General features: G+C 32.0%; 4 protein-coding genes and 1 pseudogene across 6 annotated transcripts; 2 read left to right on the top strand and 3 right to left on the bottom strand.

Annotated features, from left to right (window-relative positions):
• The first annotated feature begins 317 nt into the window (after window positions 1-317).
• Window positions 318-3,024, top strand: LOC108327701 (peptidyl-prolyl cis-trans isomerase CYP19-4). Its single transcript, XM_017561389.2, has 7 exons — window positions 318-545; window positions 650-728; window positions 1,428-1,475; window positions 1,581-1,604; window positions 1,764-1,946; window positions 2,063-2,138; window positions 2,583-3,024. The coding sequence occupies exons 1-7, from the start codon at window positions 408-410 to the stop codon at window positions 2,719-2,721; spliced, it is 687 nt and encodes a 228-aa protein (XP_017416878.1). The 5' UTR covers window positions 318-407; the 3' UTR covers window positions 2,722-3,024.
• Window positions 3,025-3,611: 587 nt separating this feature from the next.
• Window positions 3,612-4,338, bottom strand: LOC108328510 (protein ELF4-LIKE 1). Its single transcript, XM_017562387.2, has one exon. The coding sequence runs from the start codon at window positions 4,321-4,323 to the stop codon at window positions 3,820-3,822; it is 504 nt and encodes a 167-aa protein (XP_017417876.1). The 5' UTR covers window positions 4,324-4,338; the 3' UTR covers window positions 3,612-3,819.
• A 2,444-nt stretch (window positions 4,339-6,782) lies between these two features.
• LOC108328280 (DNA replication complex GINS protein PSF3) lies at window positions 6,783-11,027 on the bottom strand. Of its 2 annotated transcripts, XM_017562116.2 has the most exons (8): window positions 10,741-11,027; window positions 9,530-9,628; window positions 9,269-9,337; window positions 9,046-9,146; window positions 8,515-8,607; window positions 7,901-8,040; window positions 7,675-7,803; window positions 6,783-6,960 (listed from the first exon to the last, which is right to left on the bottom strand). In XM_017562116.2, exons 2-7 carry the CDS (start codon window positions 9,575-9,577, stop codon window positions 7,694-7,696), a joined length of 561 nt encoding a protein of 186 aa, XP_017417605.1. In that variant the 5' UTR covers window positions 9,578-9,628; window positions 10,741-11,027; the 3' UTR covers window positions 6,783-6,960; window positions 7,675-7,693. The 2 variants fall into 2 exon arrangements, with proteins under 2 accessions (XP_017417605.1, XP_017417604.1); XM_017562115.2 differs by lacking the exon at window positions 6,783-6,960 and having other exon boundaries at window positions 7,384-7,803.
• Window positions 11,028-17,042: 6,015 nt separating this feature from the next.
• Window positions 17,043-19,814, bottom strand: LOC108329660 (GDSL esterase/lipase WDL1-like; annotated as a pseudogene).
• A 182-nt stretch (window positions 19,815-19,996) lies between these two features.
• Window positions 19,997-21,481, top strand: LOC108329661 (F-box protein GID2). 2 transcript variants are annotated; one of them, XM_017563986.2, is made up of 2 exons: window positions 20,009-20,691; window positions 21,050-21,481. In XM_017563986.2, exons 1-2 carry the CDS (start codon window positions 20,233-20,235, stop codon window positions 21,062-21,064), a joined length of 474 nt encoding a protein of 157 aa, XP_017419475.1. In that variant the 5' UTR covers window positions 20,009-20,232; the 3' UTR covers window positions 21,065-21,481. The 2 variants fall into 2 exon arrangements, with proteins under 2 accessions (XP_017419474.1, XP_017419475.1); XM_017563985.2 differs by lacking the exon at window positions 21,050-21,481 and having other exon boundaries at window positions 19,997-20,997.

Below are 21,481 nucleotides of genomic sequence, written 5' to 3'. Positions count from 1 at the left end.
AAAAAAAAGTAATTACATCATCGCAAAATCTTTTAAAATTACATTTTTTTATAAAAAAAAGAGTCTTTAATAAAACTCTAATCGAATACATCCTCAATTCAATGATATTTTTTATTTTAAAATAATCTATTTACATTTAACTAAATGATCCAATCTATTTTTTTCACTGATTAGATGTATTAAATTATACTTTAGGTGAATAGACACTTCGAATAGTATAAAATTATTGAAACTAAAAAGACTTGTTTTTTACGGTTGGGAAAATGACTAAAAGCAGATATAGTATAAAAATGAAGAACAAAAGCAAAATATCCAAAATCTTGTATATCATCAATAAATTATAATTGTAATTGGTTAACACGAACTATGTTTAGCAATTGATCGAGGTTTTGCATCAGCTGACTGCAATGGCCTCCAGAGGAACTGGAACGCTGATTTGGGTGTGTCTGTTATGGCTTTTCTTCCTCTGCGCCACCATTGCTTTCTTTCAGCTCCACTTGGTAGACAACAGAACCAATCAACCTTCCTCTCGTGATCAGCGCTCGGTAAGAATTCATCTTTCTGCCACTATTTTCCTTCGTTCCCTTCTCTTAGGTCTAGTGGGTCAATCATCGATTGATGCATGTTAGCCCTTTCCCTTGCTTTCTAGGATATCCCTTTGGGACAAGATTTGGAGGGTGTTACTCACAAGGTGTATTTCGACATAGAGATCCATGGGAAATTAGCGGGTATGCCTCATTCATTAGAAAGATATTTCACTGTTTCGCATTTATTTGCATCTGTTGGATTATGGCAATTATTTTTATATTATGATTTGGAATGTGATAGCGGATTGAGTGTTGGCTGGGATTTTAGTTGCATTAAATCGACACCCCACTCGCTGATTTAAGATGGTTTGTGTTAGGAGGCACTCCTTTGATAATTATATGTAATGAATTGTGCATCAGAAGTGGTGCCATGGTATTCTCAGGTATGGTACAAGGAAAAAAGGGGTTATTTCATTCTGAAGTGGAATTGAACGTGATGGAAGCGCATTCGCATTGTGATGGATGATTCGATGGGTAGTTCTGTTTCACGGCAGTCTAAAATGCAAACTTTAGCAAAGCACTAAGCCAGCTGCCATCTTAATGGTTTAGGATATGTTTAGATACAAGTTTCCAAAACATTTGTATGAAAGAAAAGTAAGAAGCAAAAAAGATGAAAACAATTTCTTCGTATCCTAAATTTAGTTAACGTATCAGCTAATTTGTAATAGTGTTCTTATGCTAACTTTTTGAAAAATTGACTTTTAATTTGTGCAATATTTTCCCCTTCTTTTCTGCCTCAGTTGTTGTGTTCTTTTTACGGTTTAGGGCTTAATTATTATAGCATTACGTTATGATCCTGAATGGGTCACTCATCGGTAAAAATCTTGTTTCTTACTTCAGGTCGCATAGTCATGGGCCTTTTTGGAAACACAGTTCCGAAAACTGTAGGTAAGGCATGCTATACTATAATGAAATTCTTAAGATGTTTATTTAGAAAGATTTTAGTGTCATGTACAGGATTTGGTTATTGATCGTGTTATCCCTTTTGTGCAGAAAACTTTCGGGCGCTTTGTACGGGTAGCTCTGCAACTATAGTTACTTTGGTTGTTTGACTTTAAAGTGGTGCCACTACTTATGTTGCTGATAGTTTTCTCCCTTATATATATGATCAGTTGGAATCAATCTTGATCTGTATAAATTCTCTTGGTTACAAATTTGAACAGCATCTCATTTCAGGAGAGAAAGGAAAGGGAAGAAGTGGGGTGTCTCTTCATTATAAAGGAAGCACATTCCATAGGATTATACCAAGCTTTATGGTCCAGGGTGGTGATTTCACCCGTGGTGATGGGAGAGGAGGAGAATCAATCTATGGTGAAAAGTTTGCTGATGAAAACTTCAAGCTGAAGCATTCTGGACCAGGTGAACTTTTATCTCTTTGTTACTGGCATTATATTTATATTCATTATTATGACAATGTTGATATAATTTATATTATTGCACCTCTTCACCCTTCTTGCATGATTGTCACCTTTCAGGATATTTATCTATGGCGAATTCTGGGCAAGACACCAATGGCTCCCAGTTTTTCATAACCACAGTTAAAACCAGCTGGTATTTTTTATTTATTTTTACTTATTTTGCATACTCTTGAATTTGAATAGAATTAAATTGTGAAAACCTTACTGTGACAGGTATAAATATGATTTTGTTTTTCTTAATGGTTTTATTGTCTTTGAATAAAATGCGATTCTGGTTTTGGTGGAAAAGAAAAGTTTGAAAGGAAAAGTTTATTCCATTCTCTGCACAAACAGAATCTCAGTTAGAAAGGTCCATTTTCCTTTCACTTATCAAGAATGTATTTTATTTTGAACATAAATGAGTATAAAGCTGAACTTATACATTCATGATTCAACTTCCTAATATAGAATAGACACGCTTTCAAACATTTATGTCTAACAAAAAAGAGCCTGAGATGAAAAGGTAACTTTTCAAGTTTTTATGGCTATTGTTGGGTCCCTTTTCAACAAACTCATTCTTCCAATTGTTTCTTGGAAGGCTGGATGGACGCCATGTTGTATTTGGCAAGGTACTTTCTGGTATGGACGTATTGTACAAGATTGAAGCAGAAGGAAGTGAAAGTGGCTCGCCTAAGAACAAGGTCGTCATATCAGACAGTGGAGAATTAACTTCATGACATGGTTTATTTATACAAGTTGAGATTATTCTACTGTGTTAACGAGCCATCTTTGCCCAACACCATGATTCACAAACTCTGCATATTTCATCATTCAGTAGATGAATAAGTTTGCAGATATTAGTGTAATTTAAGTCTGGATTGTTGTTTTTGCATGTTTGTTTGTCCACACTAGTCTTGCTATAATGGAAAAAAATTAGAGATTGCCAGAGTGGGGATACTCATCAACAATATGCATCAGGCTGTATTGTGTTATCTGAACTTTTCTTATGTAATAGGTACGAGGATAGTTTATTTATTCAAGTGCATCATGTCGTGTCCTCTGCCACATTCTCCACTTCCACCACTGCAATTTAAATCCAAAGTACAAATGGACCATCATAAAATAAAATAATATTAACAAAATGTTATCTCTTACCTTGTCCTGTGAAAAAGGCAGAGCTCATCATTATCCAGATTTTACACAAATGATATTGCACCACTCCAAGAGTGTTGTAGTCCTTTAAATGGTCACTTTTTTTACATTATTTTCCTTCTAAGCAAACTGCTTCAACCAATGAATAAATATTAACATATCTTCGAATTGAGATTCAAAGTTTTGATTTGTCACATTATAAGAGACTACTTTCTTCAGGTTATTCAACTTAGTCTTAATGAGGTTAGTTGGGCACTGTGAATATCAGATCTTTCAAAACTGTTGTGTTGTAACTTCACGTGCTGATGATGGTCAAGTAAAGAGCAAAAGACTGATATTTTCGCTATGAACAAAAGTAAATATTACAACTCAGATGAATCTTCCATTCACATGCAATGAGCAAGAATACGTTATTATCCAATAAAAAGTTAATTTATTGATTTAGAAGTACAGAGAAAGTGAAGTTACAGAAAAGTAAGACTAGAGTCGACAACAGTAATAGTATGTGTAGAAAGAAGGAAATAAGACGATAGTATGCTTCGCTTTTCACCGTCCTTGTTGACAATTGATGAGGAAACAAAGCCAAAAATTACCATCACAAATCTTCAACTTCAACATCAGACACATACATAAATAGAGAGAGAGACAGACACGATTAAAAAAGAAGGAAACATGACTGGATTTTATTTGGAAGGGTTTTTGGAGCGGTGTTGGCAAACGTTGGTGAAATTGGAGTTGAGATCAGAGTAGAGAGAGACAACCTTGGAGATGTTGCCGTTGAGTTCCTGAATGAGGGACACGTTTTTTACCATGTTGTCGTGCATCCGAGACTGCTGGTTTTCGTTCACCTGCTGAATCAGTTGCCGGTTCCGGTCCAGCACCGACTGCACCTGCCGGAACCCCTTGTTCAGGCTCGCCCACACCTCCGGGTCGCCGTCCTCCGCCTCCTCCACCTCCCCGTCTGACTCCCCGGTGGTCGTGCTCACCGTGGTGTTGGTAGCGGCGGGGTGGCGGCTGTTGTGGCGGCGGTGGTGCTTCTTGGAGCGGCGGTGGTTGGAGGGATCTTCCATGGTGGAGTCTGCAGCGGAGCAAGATGTGTGCATGAAACACAGAGACGACTCAACCAAGTCTTGTTGGGTTAGACATCGCAAATTTTTTGTGACTTCACGAGGAAGGGGCAATGCCATATATATACAGCACTGCAAGGGCAAACATGTTATTCTTCAAAACTTCACAGATTTCAGATCAAATATGTCTTTTTAACAAGGCCATTATTTTTCTCTTTTTACTATAATCATTTCTACGTTTTATCAAAGATATTTAATTTGAATAGTATGGTATTATTATAAACAATAAAAATGTACTTCACTTGTCTGTATATTTTAAATTTAAATTTAAATCAGGGCAAGGGTATTATGAAAGTTTTTTGATACAAGTTTTTTTATAAATCTCTTTCACAGTATCCCATTTTGTTTTAAATTGGTTCAATTATACATTACTTTTAAGATTTTTCTTTCAAGTTTATTAAACAGTGAAGACTGCTAAAATTTGCATTTTTCTCATTTTCTTATATATTTTTTTATAAAATTAAAAGTAATTTAATTATTATAATATATATTTTGTTTGGAATATTATTATTTTAATATCGCAGAGACATAATAAACTATGATAAGTGGCGTTTAGCCAAATTTGGATATGAAACAGTATGAGCCCCATTTAGCAATTGGATCTACAGAGAGAATCACACATTCGCACGTGCCGTGATACGTTTCATATGAAGAGCTTACGCGACTATCCATTGGCGCGTGCAGCACAACTTTACAGATGCAAATAAAGTAAGGAAAAGAAAGATAGATTTGAAAGAAAAAGTCAAAAGTGCAATAGAATATTATTTTAGGCCAACTTTACATAGGAGTTTTATATTTGATAAATCTTTAATAAAATAAGTATTCAATTTAATTCATAATGTATTACACAATCAAATTTCTAAAAAGAATAAGACACATAAAAAAATAAATTATATTAATTTAAAAAATTATTATAAGTGCCAACAATTTATTGTAACTATACTTATAACTAAATAATGCGTCAAAGCTATTAAAATATATATTTTTGTGAACCCTGAACTAAAAAAGGTTTAAATAAATTTTTTTAAAATCTCTTCACCTCTTAGTTTTAAATTTTTTTATTCAACTAAAATTTTCCGATTTTTAAAATCAAGTCTATCCATTTTATCAAAATTTCATCTAAACTTCCCAAATTTACAATTTTAATTCAAATATCTAGCGTTTCATAACGAGTTTAGAACACAAAATGTAGCAACAGTTTAGAAGTTAGAAAAGTAGTATAAAATTAGTAAATTTTAAAGGATTTGATGTAAAGTTTGGGTTTGAAAAAAAGGAAAAGTGGGCATTTTGATGTAAAGTTAGGGTTCGAAAAGGAAAAAAGTGGGTATTTTCTGTTTTGGCACAAAGTTTTAGTTGGTGACTTTTGAATAAAAATTAAAAAATTTAGCAATTGAATTCGAAAGCATTTTGAAGAATAAATAAGAATTTGAAAATTGTAGATAAAGACTAAAATCTATCGATTCCAAAATAGAAAAAATAAGAGTTAAAACTCCAGTAATGTAAATTAAAATTAAGTTATAAGGAATAAAGTTTGATTAGTTTCTCTTAATTATATTAAAAACAGAGTGGAAATGAATGTATCCGTGGTCCATTAAGAAAAAAGAAAAGGATAGTCAACAGAAGAAAATGTTGAGGAAGATGCACGCGGCAAGGTGAGAGTGGGGAAAGCATTAGGTTGAAAATATCTAGAGGATTGGATGCAAAAAGCGAAAAGTGCATTGCCACGACGATTAAAAGAACCAAGTTTCTGCCTGCGTGGATAGAAAGTGCAGAAAATATCTAATTTCATGTGTCACGCGCCACACATCTAAGATAGATACACCAAAATATCTCCCACAGTTAAAAAAAGGGAAAAACAAAATTCCAACGCACAGCACGATCGAAGACGAATATATACCTACAAACGAAAAATGAAAAAAGGGAACACATTTGGTCCCAACAGAGAACATAACATTATTAGTTTTAGGGATAAATTATGTTATCAATTTCACTATGCCATCGTTAACTTCATCAACTAGATTCCATTTGAACCAAAATATCTTGGATCAGCTGAAAAAATATCTTCATAAACTTTTCTTTTTTGCTTTTCTGTGTCTTTTCATATTGCTAGAACTTTTTTTTATTTGTTACAAGAGTACTACGCATTTTGTAATATTTCATATTATTTTTGTATGAGCATCGAAAAAGGATTATCAAGCATTTTTGAACTTATTCTTTCTTGTTTTAATGTCTTCTCTCTTTTTATCTTTCTTACATGTTTCTTCCTTTGTTTTTTCATGCTGAATTCAGGCTATCGGTTGTATTTACTTATAATTAAAATTGGACTAACTTTTGTATAAATACTTTTCTAAAAAATATATTTTTTCATAAATTAAAATTAGTTTATATACCCATTCAAAGAACGTTCTTAGGCTTGTAGCCGTGTTTGTTAATTCAAACTTCAACAACCTGTGAATTTTTTCCTTTAGTGACACTTCACAAAAAAAAGTTTCTAATCAATCTAGATTTTATTTATCCAGTTAACACTTTTTACTGTTCACAGTGGGAATTCAATATTCAAAGAGCCAAATTCCACGTCCGTTTTGCTTTTCTAGTTACAAGACCAAATTCCGGTTAGAAGAACACAATCAAAGGTAAAAACCCAACTTCTCAAAGACTGAATTCTGACATGTTACAGTGCTACAATCTTCCCCTCACCTGGCATAAAAAAAAACAAGAAAAACCGCATATTGGATGTCGAAATTCAGCTGCTCAGGATCAAATTTCAATCATAAACAGTAAAAGGTGCTAATTAGGAAGTTAAATTTCAAGAGTCCAGCTGCAGATTTTTTTTTAAAAAGTGCCACTTACGGGGGAAAATCACGAATTTTTCACACATATAACTGACTGACTTTCTTTTTTTTACCAAAATAATATGTATGTAGATTTTATTTACCACGATAGTACACTTTTACTGTCCTAGTTAAGAAGAAAACCAAATTCTCAACATGATTTTAGATTAGCATACATTTTTGAAAGAAACACTAAAAACAAGTTCAGAATTTAGTTTTTCGGGAACTAAATTTTGAACTATCACAGTAAAAATGTTTTATCTTGATAAATAAAACCATCAGAATGCTATTTTGGTGAAAAGTATGCTGTGTGTGAAAAATTCAAAAAATCACACCCGAGCAACTTAGTACACTATAGGCACAACCCGTGATCAGTGTTATGGTACAGATGATTCGACTATGACTCACTGGCACACAACATAGCCACAAGGTGGTCAGTAAATTCACTTCTACGTTTATGTATCCGTAATTGGAAATTTACAACGCATTATATTTGTATCAAGTCTACATGAACACAAAAAAACTGACATTTTTTATACATATTCAGAACAGCATAACATTGGGACATATAGATGCTTACAAGGTTTAAAGCAAAGCGACTATTCAGTGGATTTTCTCTTTTTTCCCAGAACAGAAGCTATCTGAAATCTGGGCCCTCCCATTCGCCACTTTTTGAAGGATGCCATTTCGGATTGAGCTGTCTCATACACTACATAAAGGATTAGAACAAAAATTAAAACGAATGTCTCAAGAGGAAAAGAGATGTGATCACACATGTTTCATTTAGAAAGGATAACACGTCTCACAGTTGATCTCTTCTTTTGTCAGAATAGACCAAAATTTGGAACCAGCAGCAAATGCTACAGAATGGGCCTTCGTGAGAATTTCCTTGTACCTACTCTTAAAAGCAGACAACAACAGAAACCCAATGGTTCGGTCGCCAACTCTGCCATAAATGAAAAATAAATCAGGAAGATACGCAAAACATGTTGCCAATGTTGAGAAAAATGGTTCAGGGAATTTGTGGTAAAGTCGGAAGATAAATTTGTGGATTCTCCCTCAAAAATTATGACCATATATTATGTTATCTCTCCTGTTTGATTAAAGTGTTATTACGAATCAAGGGCAGAGATGTTGCTGGACCAAATCCAATTTTTGAACATTTGGCTATCTTACAATTATTAGGTTGACCGAACTCATGACGAAATTTATGATAATAAATATTTGAATGAGATGCTGCATGAACCATGTAATACAAGAAAGATTCTGACAGCCACATACTATCTTCAGAGACAGCAATAAAATATTTAATCAACCAAATATAAGAAAACAGTAAAATGTGTCAGTAAAATTTAAACCAAAAGAGAAATAAAAAGCTATTTCATACAAGCAAGAAAATACAAGCATAAGCAAGACTTACATGGGTGCTATCTTGCAACCAAACTCATAAAAGAATGGACATCTGGACCTCAGATCCACACCGGCCGAATCAGCTTGGATCTCTAGCCTTGTTCTGAAGTTAAGAATCATATTCTATAAGATAAAAAATGTGACACTTTCAAGAGATCAAAAATTCCTGAAGTACAATTCGATATAAATGGTAATGCAACTTAGCGTGCGTAAGCCAATATCCGTTTTTTAACTATTACTTTGAAAGCCATGTACATTGATTATTGAATTTGTTGTTACCCAAAGTTCCATGCCACACAACATGCACTAATTATTAAAACCAACAAGAAAATTAAGGATGAGAAAAAAAAAATTGGTTCCAAAATCCATTTAAAACCAATGAAGGAAGATACTAACAGGAAAGGTCTGCCAAAAAAATTCAGGCGCAACAGAAATAAAAGTACACTTAAAAAGTGCCTCTGAACTCGTCAGCGTCATGAAATGATCAATTATATGATAAAAAGCACTCATAAGTAACAAAAAGACATTAAATAACCACTACGTTTTATCAAAACAAGAGGGAATGTTGACTGATACTGCCTGTCTCATCTGTAACTCATGAGCAAGCCAAAATGGCAATTCAACTTTTGAACCAGTTTCAATCTGAAAATTAAACAATGTAATGTCAGGCCAAATTACTAAGCTCCACAGAGCACGTATCTAGTGCCACTACAAATAATTTTTTTTCTTTTGGAAATCTAAAGACGAGTGAAAATAGCTCTTACAAAGTCCTTTTCAGAACTGGGATCTATTCCCACTCCAGATGCAGTCTTCTGAAATATAACTGACACAGTCTGTGACCACAACATATCAAACCGTTGTATTAGAATAAGAAATTCAGGTTGTATTCTGTATCTTAATTGCAAAGACGATGAATTGATAGTTGATTCTGTTAAAGTTAGCAACAGCGTAAAACATCATGCGATGTCATTCCCTTGCATATCAATTGACAGCACCTCCAAAAAAACTAAGAATCTGAAACCTACCTCTTCCTCCATAATAATATCATCAATATCATAGTACTTAGTATTCATATCCTCCTGCCTGCTGCTTCCGCACTTCACTTAACTCATCGAAAGAGTGAACTGAAAATTCAAAATAGCGTTTGAAATATGCCATACATTTAATATATAAGATAGTTATTCAAAAGAGTAACTCTAACATTATCACTACTCGTTTTCTTTAAAATCTAATGGTTTTAACGAGTAACCAATTTTAATCATTGGATCTTATGAAAATCAAAGGTGAGAATTAGAGCTACTGTTAGAATGACTAAACTCCTCTTCATTATTTCATTAAATAAAAAAATATTTCTTCTTCAACTAACAATAAAAACAACAAAACCAATCAGCACAGAAAACCCGAATCCGTAGTTCAAATGACAAAATTTCATTTATTAGTATTGATGTTTTATTAAAATAAACTGTCAGTATGAAACACGCCCACAGTATCTGGTGTTGCACTTCCAATTAAAAAGAAATCCATAACCACGAAATATTGAAATATGCGTATCATACAGATAGGGGCGAATAATAACTGTCAAAAAATAGTAAAACAAGAGTCAATAATAGTATAGGAAACAGTGGAGAGGTGAATCAAGCAAAGCAAAAATCTAACTCCTAATTGAAAGTGGAAGTTTGTTTCTACAATTAGGACTTCAATCTGAAGTGGTGGAACACATTACTGTGAAAGAGAAGAAATTTGAGCAAGAAAAAAAGAATCCTTCTTTTCAATTCGAGCCATCAATATAAAACCAGGCCGAGACCCAGACCAGTTGCACAAGTCAAGGCCGAAAATCTCACAAAACCAAAAATCACGGTTCCTTGAATAATACTTCTTCATTCTATCACATTTTTCGTCTTTTTGCAACACTTATTTTTCGTCAAGCTATCCATGATTGCTTGATTTTATGAACTCGATCTCAGAAAGAAAAAAAAAAAAAGGACAGAGCTGTTTGTGGTTGTGCACAGGGGACGACCGCCCCAATTTCTAGAAAGCACAATAACCAACATGGAAAAAATCAAGTTTCAAATTACCTCGTATGCACATATTTACTTGTACAAAATTTTGGACCATGAGATAAGAAGCAGAGAATAATAGAATGTAGAAGATTTGAATATTGGATAAATACTTGAACACAGTTTTAATGAGAATACATTGGTTCGGTTACGCGTAACATCTCAGAGAAGGAAATGACCTGAGCTATGACGGAGTGAATCGTGCCGCCACAAGTTACTGACAGAGTGAGCAGCGACGATAGCTACTGCGGAGTGCTGATTGGGGTTACTGTGATAGTGAGTTAGGGTAAGAAATTGGAGATCGAAGTAACAAAATCAAAATGAAAGAATGAAGTGACGAAGTGATTAAGAGGAAAATGAAAAAGGGAATGCGTTTGATTTTGGGGAAGAAAACTAGGGTTTGTTTTTCTTGGAAATTTTGTGATTTTGAATCTTGGCGCGTTTTCAACATTTCAGTTTTAGTGATGGCGCCTTCGAAATTTGTAGTGTACAGATTGGCCTCCTCTGGTGCAAAACTATATAAAGATCCATTTCTCGATATTTTGATAATGATTTTTTTATTTGATGATAATGGTGCCTAAAGAGTAAAATTATTTCACAAGTGTATGTATAGCTTTATTTCTACTTTTATCTCATTTGATTTGAGATTCTCCTATTAGATTAACCATCTAATCAAATGGAAATATTATAAAATCAAAATAAAAATTATGACAACCAAAATTAAAGTGATGAAAAAAAAAAATGATACTAGAGAATACCAAACTATTCAGGGTAATTTATAAAAGTTAAAGATCTAATAGTTTTGTTGTACTTATTATTTCAATTTTTCAATTACAAAATCGTCACTTATTTTTAATTATTTTGAGGAAACAACTTTTCTTTTCAAGGTGCTATTTACAAATTTTTGTAAATATTTAGGAAGTAAAAATAGGGCACTATTTTCTAATTTAAAATAAATGTAATCACGAGGAGTAAAATATATTAAATTTATAATGTATTCATTGTTAAAAATTATTTTCATTATTTTTAGGAAGGTTATGTTTAAAACTTAATTTCTATAAATAAATAAATAAAACATTACTTGTTAGTACGTTTTATTCACTTTTATTACTTTAGCTCACCAGTAGTGTATTTGGAATGTTGGAAGCTTCATTTTTTTAATTTAAACAAGTTTTTTTTATTATTGTAAGCTTATTTTTTTTCTTTTTATTCCATAGTATTTTTTAGTTATGTAATTAATTTATTTCATTTGATTTTTTTAGTGAAATCAAATATTAAAATTAATGTTGAAAATGTTTGACTTTAAAACACTTAAATTTGTTTAATTAAAAAAATATACCATTAAAATAAAATTAAAGAAACATACTTTTCTTTCACTTAATTGAAATGTTTTTTGTTAGAGCATAACTGACTCAAAACCAACTTAAACTCTCATTGTTGATATTGCTTAAAGAAAATTATAATAAAATTCTTTTATCAATTGATGAGAAAATTATAAGAAAATTGTTGATATTGCTTAAAGAAAATTATAAGAAAATCCTTTTAAATAAAAAAAATTAACAGCGAAAACAAAAACCTCAAAATATCAATTACTAAAATTCTTATATCAATTGATGAGAAAATAGAAAAATAATTATTTTCGAAAAATAACTTAATTATATAATGTGATAGTAATATGTAATGTGATTAATATCAAGAACAACACTCATAAAAAAAATCTAATAAAATCAAATTTAAAATTTTATAACTCAAATAAAATAAATTATTACAAGAAAAGTAAATTCTTAATCAAAATTTATATATCTTTATTATAGGTGTACATCTTTTATTTAAGATCCTCTAAATTTCAGTTTTATCATCCCTGGATAACTTTTAAATCGTGTTCTCTTGAAATGAATTACTGTTGAGAAAAAATAGAGGGTGATGATTCAAAGGATTTTTTTGTCTTATTTTCCTGAGATAAGCGAGCTATGCAAAGAGAGCATTTGTGAGATTAACACGAATTTCACATCCTGCTGCAAATAAGAGATTTAAGAGTGATTATTGTGTATTTACATAATTATCATTGGTTTGCTTTCTTTCCACGTGTCAACGACCACATCTATTTTTAATATACATGGTTCTTTTTCGCATGTAGTAGAGAGATTGTCGAAGTATAGAGATATCCCTTACTTTAAAGGTGATCATACAACTTTTAATTATTAACCAAGCATAAGTAAGTCTTGAACTTGTGCATTGGATACGCCGTTAAATAGTTGGTTGGTAAATTGTTGTATATTATTAGTTGAGCAGTGATGGTGGGGAACTATGTTATGGTGTTTCCTCGAACATAGCTTGGTCTCATTATGTGTTGTGGTCTTTATTGGAAACTTTGGAGATAATTTGGTGTTTGCTAAAACCAGGTGAGTTCCAGAATTTGTGTGGCAAGTGTGTGTGCATGGTTCATGTTCATAGTTTGTTGAAAGCATTGTTAAGAAATGGAGTCAAGGTTGGCAACAAAGGAGAAGGTTGAAAAACTTGACAAGGAAGGTCAAGAAGTTCAACTCATTTGTTGTTTCGGTCAACCCATTCATCTCGGCCATCAAGTCATCTCGCTCCATCCCAACCATTTCCATCAATCTGTCCATCCCGTCAGACCATTCATCTTGTCCATACCGACCATCTCATGCATCTTTGTCAACTTGTCCATATTGTCCATCAAAATCACATGTGGCGATGATATTTTTAGTTTGTTAGTTTTTCCTTCCTCGATATCTGGAAGCTTCAGATCTTGAAACCCTTACTCGAATCTGAGTTCCATTTATGGTGTATAGACAATCATATTTCAAAAAAATAAAAATATAAATAAAGATAGTTTCATTCATATAATTTGTAAAAATATAAATACAATCACTGTGTCTGATCGACTATTATTGAAGATATGATCCCCACGTCTTAATTAAAAACTCTTACTTCAATGTTAAAATTACATCTAACACATAAAAATGTATGCTAACAATCAATCTTGACAGAAGAAAAATGACATTATGATTTTTCACATTATTCCCAATGATGTGTAAAAAATTAACAACATGCTCCTCCAATATGAAACCGCTAAGGTTAATCATAACATTTTAATCTGTAAAAAACTAAAATTATATTTTGTCATTAGAATATATATAAAGGTACATCAATATGACAGAATTACTTAGCATTTCAATAACTGATTTAGCAAAATTTATTGATGAAAAATTAGAATTGCTATGGAAAATATTATTTACCCTAATCAAATTCAGGTCTTCTAGACATTCTACATATATATATATAGAATATGAATTCATATAATTTGATTATACATAAGTTTTTCTGTAAATTTCTTCATCTTTGTGCCTAAAGTTAATTTATGATTTTCTTTTATCTTTTTTATTTTTTAATTTTTTTCATTGTTTCATATGATTTTTTATTTATTTATTGGTTGTTTATCTTTTATTGTTTAATTCTCCACCTAAAGAAGCAATTAAAAAAAAAAATAGACAGATGGAATAGGATATTATCATTGGTGGGAACAGAAAGACATACCGATGATGACTGCAGAAACTGGATGAGGAAGACACCAATGAATTTAACCACGATCAAGTTGGTATGGATACAAAGGTCTAGACCTAGACCAAGCTATTTATGCAAGGCATTTGTAGCCCCTCCATGCATGCAACAGTCATCACCATTTTCAAATGGTGCAGTCTCTGTATGGTTGTGTGGTGGTGACATATGGCTTATGCTCAATTTTTTCAAGCACTTGTCTTGTCTTGCCTGCTACTCAAACAACTTAAATCACATTCAACAAAACAAAACCAATGCTATTTTACTTTTTTACTTTGACAGATATAACTGGGCTTTTGCACCAAAATAGGCAAATTTGCCTTTAATATTACCGAAATGGGCAAAGTCAACCAAAATTACGAAAATGGGGAAGTCGTGGGGGGCCAAAACGACTTCAATTGAAGAAGTCGTGCCCCCCCTGCACGACTTCACCCTGTTCATTTGACCAGGGTTGAAGTCGTGCACCCCAAAAACGACTTTAGGGTATGGTAATCGATTACCACACATGTTGTAATCGATTACCATACCGTTTTTAATAAAAAAAATAAAAAATTTTGAAATCGTAGGGGGGGTTCACGACTTCAATAATAGAAGTCGTGCACCCCCAACACAACTTTACTTTCTTATTATTTTTAACTTTTATTAATTAAAATCATTTACAATTTCTAAAAAATATTTTAAAATGTATTTAAAATAATTAAAATTATATCTAATTAATAATAAATAAATTTCAATATTATTAAATAAATAAATTTCATACTTTTAATTATTTTTGTAATTAAATTAAACTTTTTATAAAAGAATTTCAATTAAATAATTTATAACTATAATTATCTAATTAAAAATTCAAAAAACATTATATTTTATTATAATTTATTGTTTTTAATTTTTATTATTATAGTATATTTTTTTACAAAATTATAATTAATTAATAATAATTTCTTTCATTATAAACTATTTAAATTAATAAAATTTTTAAATATAAACTAATTAAATTAATAAAAAGATTAAATAACTAAAATCTAAAATCGTGGAGGGGGTTAACGACTTCTTGTACTGAAGTCGTGCTCCCCCACACACTTTCACTTTATTACTTTTTTTAATTTAGAATGATTTATAATTTTTAAATTATATATTTAAATGTATTTAAAATATTAAAAATTATATATAATTAATATTTAAAGTTTCTAAATATTGTTAAATAAATAAACTTTATACTTTTAAATTATATATAATTAATTAAAGATGATTTTAATTATTTTAAATACATTTAAAAATATTCTAAATTATATATAATTAATTAAAGATGATTTTAATTATTTTAAATACATTTAAAAATATTAATAATTAAAGTTTTTTAATATTATTAAATAAATAAATTTTATACTTTTAATCATTTTTGTAATTAAATTAAATTTTTTATAAAAGAATTTTAATTAAATAATTTATAACTATAATTATTATAATTATCTAATTAAAAATTCAAAAAATTTTATACTTCATTATAATTTATTTTTTTAATTTTAATTATTATAGTATATTTTTTTACAAATTATAATTAATTAATAATAATTTTTTTCATTATAAATTATTTATGCATTTTAATTTATGTAATTATAATAATAATAGTTATAAATTATTTAATTAAAATAATTTTAAAAAATGTGATTAATTTAATAACCAAAATAAGTTTATTTATTTAATAATATTTAGAAACTTTAAATATTAATTATATAAATTTTTAATATTTTAAATACGTTTAAATATATAATTTAAAAATTATAAATCATTTTAAATTAAAAAAAGTAATAAAGTGAAAGTGTGTGGGGGGAGCACGACTTCAGTAAAAGAAGTCGTTAACCCCCTCCACGATTTTAGATTTTAGTTATTTAATCTTTTTATTAATTTAATTAGTTTATATTTAAAAAATTTATTAATTTAAATAGTTTATAATGAAAGAAATTATTATTAATTAATTATAATTTTGTAAAAAAATATACTATAATAATAAAAATTAAAAACAATAAATTATAATAAAATATAATTTTTTTTGAATTTTTAATTAGATAATTATAGTTATAAATTATTTAATTGAAATTCTTTTATAAAAAGTTTAATTTAATTACAAAAATAATTAAAAGTATGAAATTTATTTATTTAATAATATTGAAATTTATTTATTATTAATTAGATATAATTTTAATTATTTTAAATACATTTTAAAATATTTTTTAGAAATTGTAAATGATTTTAATTAATAAAAGTTAAAAATAATAAGAAAGTAAAGTTGTGTTGGGGGTGCACGACTTCTATTATTGAAGTCGTGAACCCCCCTACGATTTCAAAATTTTTTATTTTTTTTATTAAAAACGGTATGGTAATCGATTACAACATGTGTGGTAATCGATTACCATACCCTAAAGTCGTTTTTGGGGTGCACGACTTCAACCCTGATCAAATGAACAGGGTGAAGTCGTGCAGGGGGGCACGACTTCTTCAATTGAAGTCGTTTTGGCCCCCCACGACTTCATTTTGAGTCAAAATTTGCCCATTTTGGTAATAAAGATGGCATATTTGCCTAGTTTGGTGCAAAAGCCGATATAACTGTTTTTAAAAAGTAAGTACATATTTATGATTAAATATTTTCACAGATGTCTGCTATATTTTTAACACTTCTTATATGTTCAATTCAAATTTGAGAAATATTTGTGCAATGCATCAAAAGTACTAGTTATTGTAAAAGTTGCATTCAATTTTTCTTATGGTTAAATATAAGTGGCTACTTTTTCCCTTCCCACGTATAATAGCCATATCCAATGTCTAAATTCTATTAAACTTGTCTTCAACTGAACCATCATGAAATAACAGATTATCTAAAATATAGGACAATACTATCACCAAATAGTCAATCAAGATGTCTGATAAAAACTTTAAATGATATAGGAATCTGCTAAATACTGTAGGATTTGGCAGACAGGTGAATCTGAATATTAAAGTCAATAAGCGAACAACCTAATCCCACCGAGTCTCTCTGTAAAAAGTCCACTCAGAATTCAATTTAGTTTTGCCATCAGCAGCAACCAGATCACATGGTGTCTCTTGTGAAATTCAGTGGACAAAAATTTCCAGTGGAGGCATGGCTCCCAGTCAGCCTCCTTAAGCACGCTCAGTATCTCTTTCACCACTATTTTGCTTCCCTCAGCTGCTCAATGGATACCATCACTGCAAAATTCATTGAAGATGACAACAATTATGGATATTGTTTAGGTAAACTAGTGTATTTACATCATTCTCATTCACATGCTCTTTAATATATTTCACAAGAGAACAGAATAAGCAACAATTTTATGCATTAGGAGATAAAAAGAAGAATCGTATGAACTTTGGTTTTACAATCTGGTGTGACTTTATTGTTAACTCTATTTTAGATTTTTCTAAAACTGAATATGGAGTGCATATGAAAAAATCCATGTGGTCCTTAGAATGTTTGGTTTGCTTTGCACCACTCTGGCCCCTAACTCCCTGAGAGATACGTGCATCAATTTAGTGCCTCAGGTCGTGGAAATTAAGACAGAAATCATCCTTCTATGCACAAAAGGCAGCATTTAGGGACTAATTTGATGTCATTTTTCTTTTAATGAGTATCTAAATTTATGTCAATTTATTTAGAGGACATGTAATCTCCAACTTTCCATAACTACATTAGTATCACTTATTTATTAAGATCAAAAGCCAAATCAATGTCATATTAATCTTTCAAGCATCGATGGTTTAAATTTTATGGACATGAAAACCCAGAGAATTGAAGATAAATGCAAGTTTAAATTAACCAAAAGATAGCATCAGTCAACATGCCTTTAAGACGGAAGATTGCAGGAATCATCTTGAAAAGAAAGCAAGATACTGTCAAAGAGCAACTAAAGGATTTGGGTATTGAACAATTAGATTTCAATATGACACCATTCTGAAATCTCATAATATTTTAGAAAAATAAAAGATAAGTCGTAGAGGTAATGAAACTTACGTAAAACAAGCATTCCTCCAGTCATCTCTCTTCTGTAATGCATTAAAAAGATCAACAACTTTGACATCCAGTTCCTTGCATAGCTTAATACAAGCTTCTGAGTAGCTTTGGCACGATTCATTCGTTCTTACCAGCTCACTAAGAACTCCACCGATTAAGAAATGGAAATAAAAAATAAGAATCGAACTTAGTAATTATCTGAATAAGTACGCTACAGAATTGAAAATGTGAAAGAAAAAATATCTTCAGGCTACCTAGTGTTTCCACGCACTCTTTCCTTATTGACAGGAGGACAACTGAGATAATGATCCGTATCCTTTCAGAAAGACCCTGACAGTCAATATTCTCACATTAAATTACAATTATAGAAGTTACAATCTGCTGCATTCCTGCATAACTGCAAATCATTTTTCAGATTTTTCATAGATATCCTTTTTCTTTTAGTTGTTTTCTCTTTTCATCTTTACCCGATTCATTTGATCTGGTAATATGTGGAAAAGACATTATATGAAATAGAACAAGAAGCAGTCCATTTCAAAGGGTGGCCATTATTGTCCACAGACTATATTTTCTTGACACCTCTTCGTCTTAATTCTGCAACCGGCGTTCTTAAGCAAACTAAATTGCATAACTGAATACGAATGCATAGTTGATTTATGTTAATTTTATGTTATGATTGGAGGACCAGCTTTAGAAAACCAAGGATAAGCAAGATATAAAACAATGTGATGATGGCTGGTTTTCTTATCTGATTTACATTATGTTTGTCAACAAAAGGTTCTTCAATATATCAATTTATTTCCTAAACCTTCACATTTAAAAATAAATGGTGTAGCCTTCATATTGAGAAAATCAAGATTTAGAGCTCTGTGTCTTGAAGTGAGGATATCAGTTTCTATTGAAAGGAAGTGTGCACTTATGAAAAAGAACCAAATGATTAACATAGCTGCAGAAGTACCTGAATATGAATCAGAATCTTTCTCATGTTTTCAATATATTCGTGAAGAGGAACATGAGGGCCTAGGCCAGACAAATGAGGGCCCATGGAATCATTACCTCCAAAATAAACTATCACAAGAGAAGGTTGGGTTGCAGCATCCTGGGAAGTCCCATAAATCAAATTATATAACGTAGGAAGGATGATAGGCTACATCAAAGGAATTATTCAAGAATGAATTGAGAGAGCATAAAGTTAGCAACATATCCCACATGGAAATCACATTAAGAACCAGAAAAGGATCATGCATTATTTCAAGAAACTGTGTTCTTTGACCCATACACCATTTTAGACTAACGCGTAAGGCAATCAAACATCAGATAAAGTGAAGAATAGCTACACGATATGCATAATTTTGATTGAGTTCTGTCATGTGAATGGTTTCTTTTTAGGTACAATACCTTTGGTAAAACTTGATCCAGCACTTGGAGGGCACGTCGAGTGCTCCATCCGTAGTATCCTCGCAACACTATGTCAGTCTACACACAAAAAATTTGTATCATCGTAGTATAAAAATGACCATTCTCAATAGTTCATTAGTCAAGGAAAAACAAAAAAAAAAGGTACTTGATATGGACACACTGTGCATACTTGCATCTCTTATTTACACACTTATGAAATATAAATGCTTGGATACATTAATTCATACCCACCCACCACCGCGACCACTATCTTTTCTTTACTTTTCTTTGATTTCATTAGTTCATGGATTCCCCCTCTGAGAAGGCGAATGGGAACATAAAGACAAGGCCAGAAAGATGAGGACAAAATTGTCCATCACATAAAAGAATCCAAACGCATTCATTTTTCTCTTTGTCGTCTTCGAAAACCACCAAAAGCAGGTGCACCCCCCTAACCTTAACCTTTACTTCACCTGCCCCATTATTCCATCCCTTCTCTTCCCACTAAAACCCAACCCTCTCAATTCCGTTACCGTCATCTTCTCACCTCCATTTATTTAATTATTCTCTTTCTCTTTTTCTCCTTTCCTCCTCCTCCATCAAGCACCTCACTTTCTGTCACCCCCACACACAAACCACAAAACCCTCTTTCTCTTTCTTTTTCTCACCGATGAAGCGTCCACTTCTGTCCGCTGCCACCGTCCACCATGACGAGACCAAGATGAAGAAGGCCAAGATGGTGGTGATAGAAGATGGGGATGAGGAGGATCACGTGGAGGGATTAGGGCGTTTCGACGACAACCTGCTGTTTGAGGTTTTGAAGCACGTGGACGCGCGGACCCTAGCGATGGCAGGGTGTGTGAACAAACAGTGGCACAAGACGGCGCAGGACGAGAGGCTGTGGGAACTGATCTGCACGAAGCAGTGGGCGAACACTGGATGTGGGGAACAACAGCTACGATCCGTAGTTCTCGCTCTCGGTGGCTTCCGTCGCCTCCACGCGCTTTATCTCTTCCCTCTTTCCAAGCCTCAGACATCTTCCTCATCTTCATCATGCTCCTCCTCTCCCTGGGGCCCCACCATCCCCCAGGTCATTCGATCGAAGCCCCTACGTTTGGGCAAGGACGAGGTTCACCTCTCTCTTTCGCTTCTCTCCATTCGCTACTACGAGAAGATGAATTTCAATAACAGAACCAGATGATTCCTTATTATTCTGCTATCCATAATCTATAATCCGTAATCCATTCGATGTGTTACCTTTTCTAAACCTAATTTCGGCTTTCGACACTTTCTTTTATTTGGTGCGATTTTTAGATTTCAGTTGCCAGATCTGCTTTTAATTCAGGCAATTAGTCTAAGCTGGATGTGTTTTGTAACCTGTATGTATGTACTTTGATTTGATTAATAATATAATATATATGAATATTGGAATGTATTTGTATCTCCATGATTATGACTACGATGGTGTTTTAAATTTCTTGTTTTAGGGGTTGGAAGAATAGATTAGGGTGTGGATCTGAGGGGAAAAGGGAGGATTTGGGAGTGTGCGGAACAAGAATTTGGGTGAGGTTGGGGGAATTGCCGAAAGGAGCGGAAGGATGAGTGATTGGCGGTCCTGATGGTGTTTTTTCCGAATACGCACAAGGAGACAGAGGCTGAGGTCTTCTTGTTCTGTAATAAATGTCTGCTACTGCCTATGTTTTCTGGCTCTTACTTCGGCCCAATGGGTAAAGGACACACGAATGAGTTTGCATTTCTATTGCCTCTGCAAAAGCCAATTTTTTTCTTGAGGGACGATATTTGTCGCTACGGGGATCCCTATTATTTGTTTTTCCCACTGTATTTTTTCATGCTTTAGCGATATTGTAGTATTAGATCAGTGAACTGAACACGGACAGACACGCTCTCTTGGACGAATA

Source organism: Vigna angularis, chromosome 2 (assembly GCF_016808095.1).
Source record: "Vigna angularis cultivar LongXiaoDou No.4 chromosome 2, ASM1680809v1, whole genome shotgun sequence".
Lineage (NCBI taxonomy): Eukaryota > Viridiplantae > Streptophyta > Magnoliopsida > Fabales > Fabaceae > Vigna > Vigna angularis.
The sequence above is the reverse complement of the archived record's forward strand: the minus strand, read 5'-3'. Positions and strand labels throughout refer to the sequence as shown.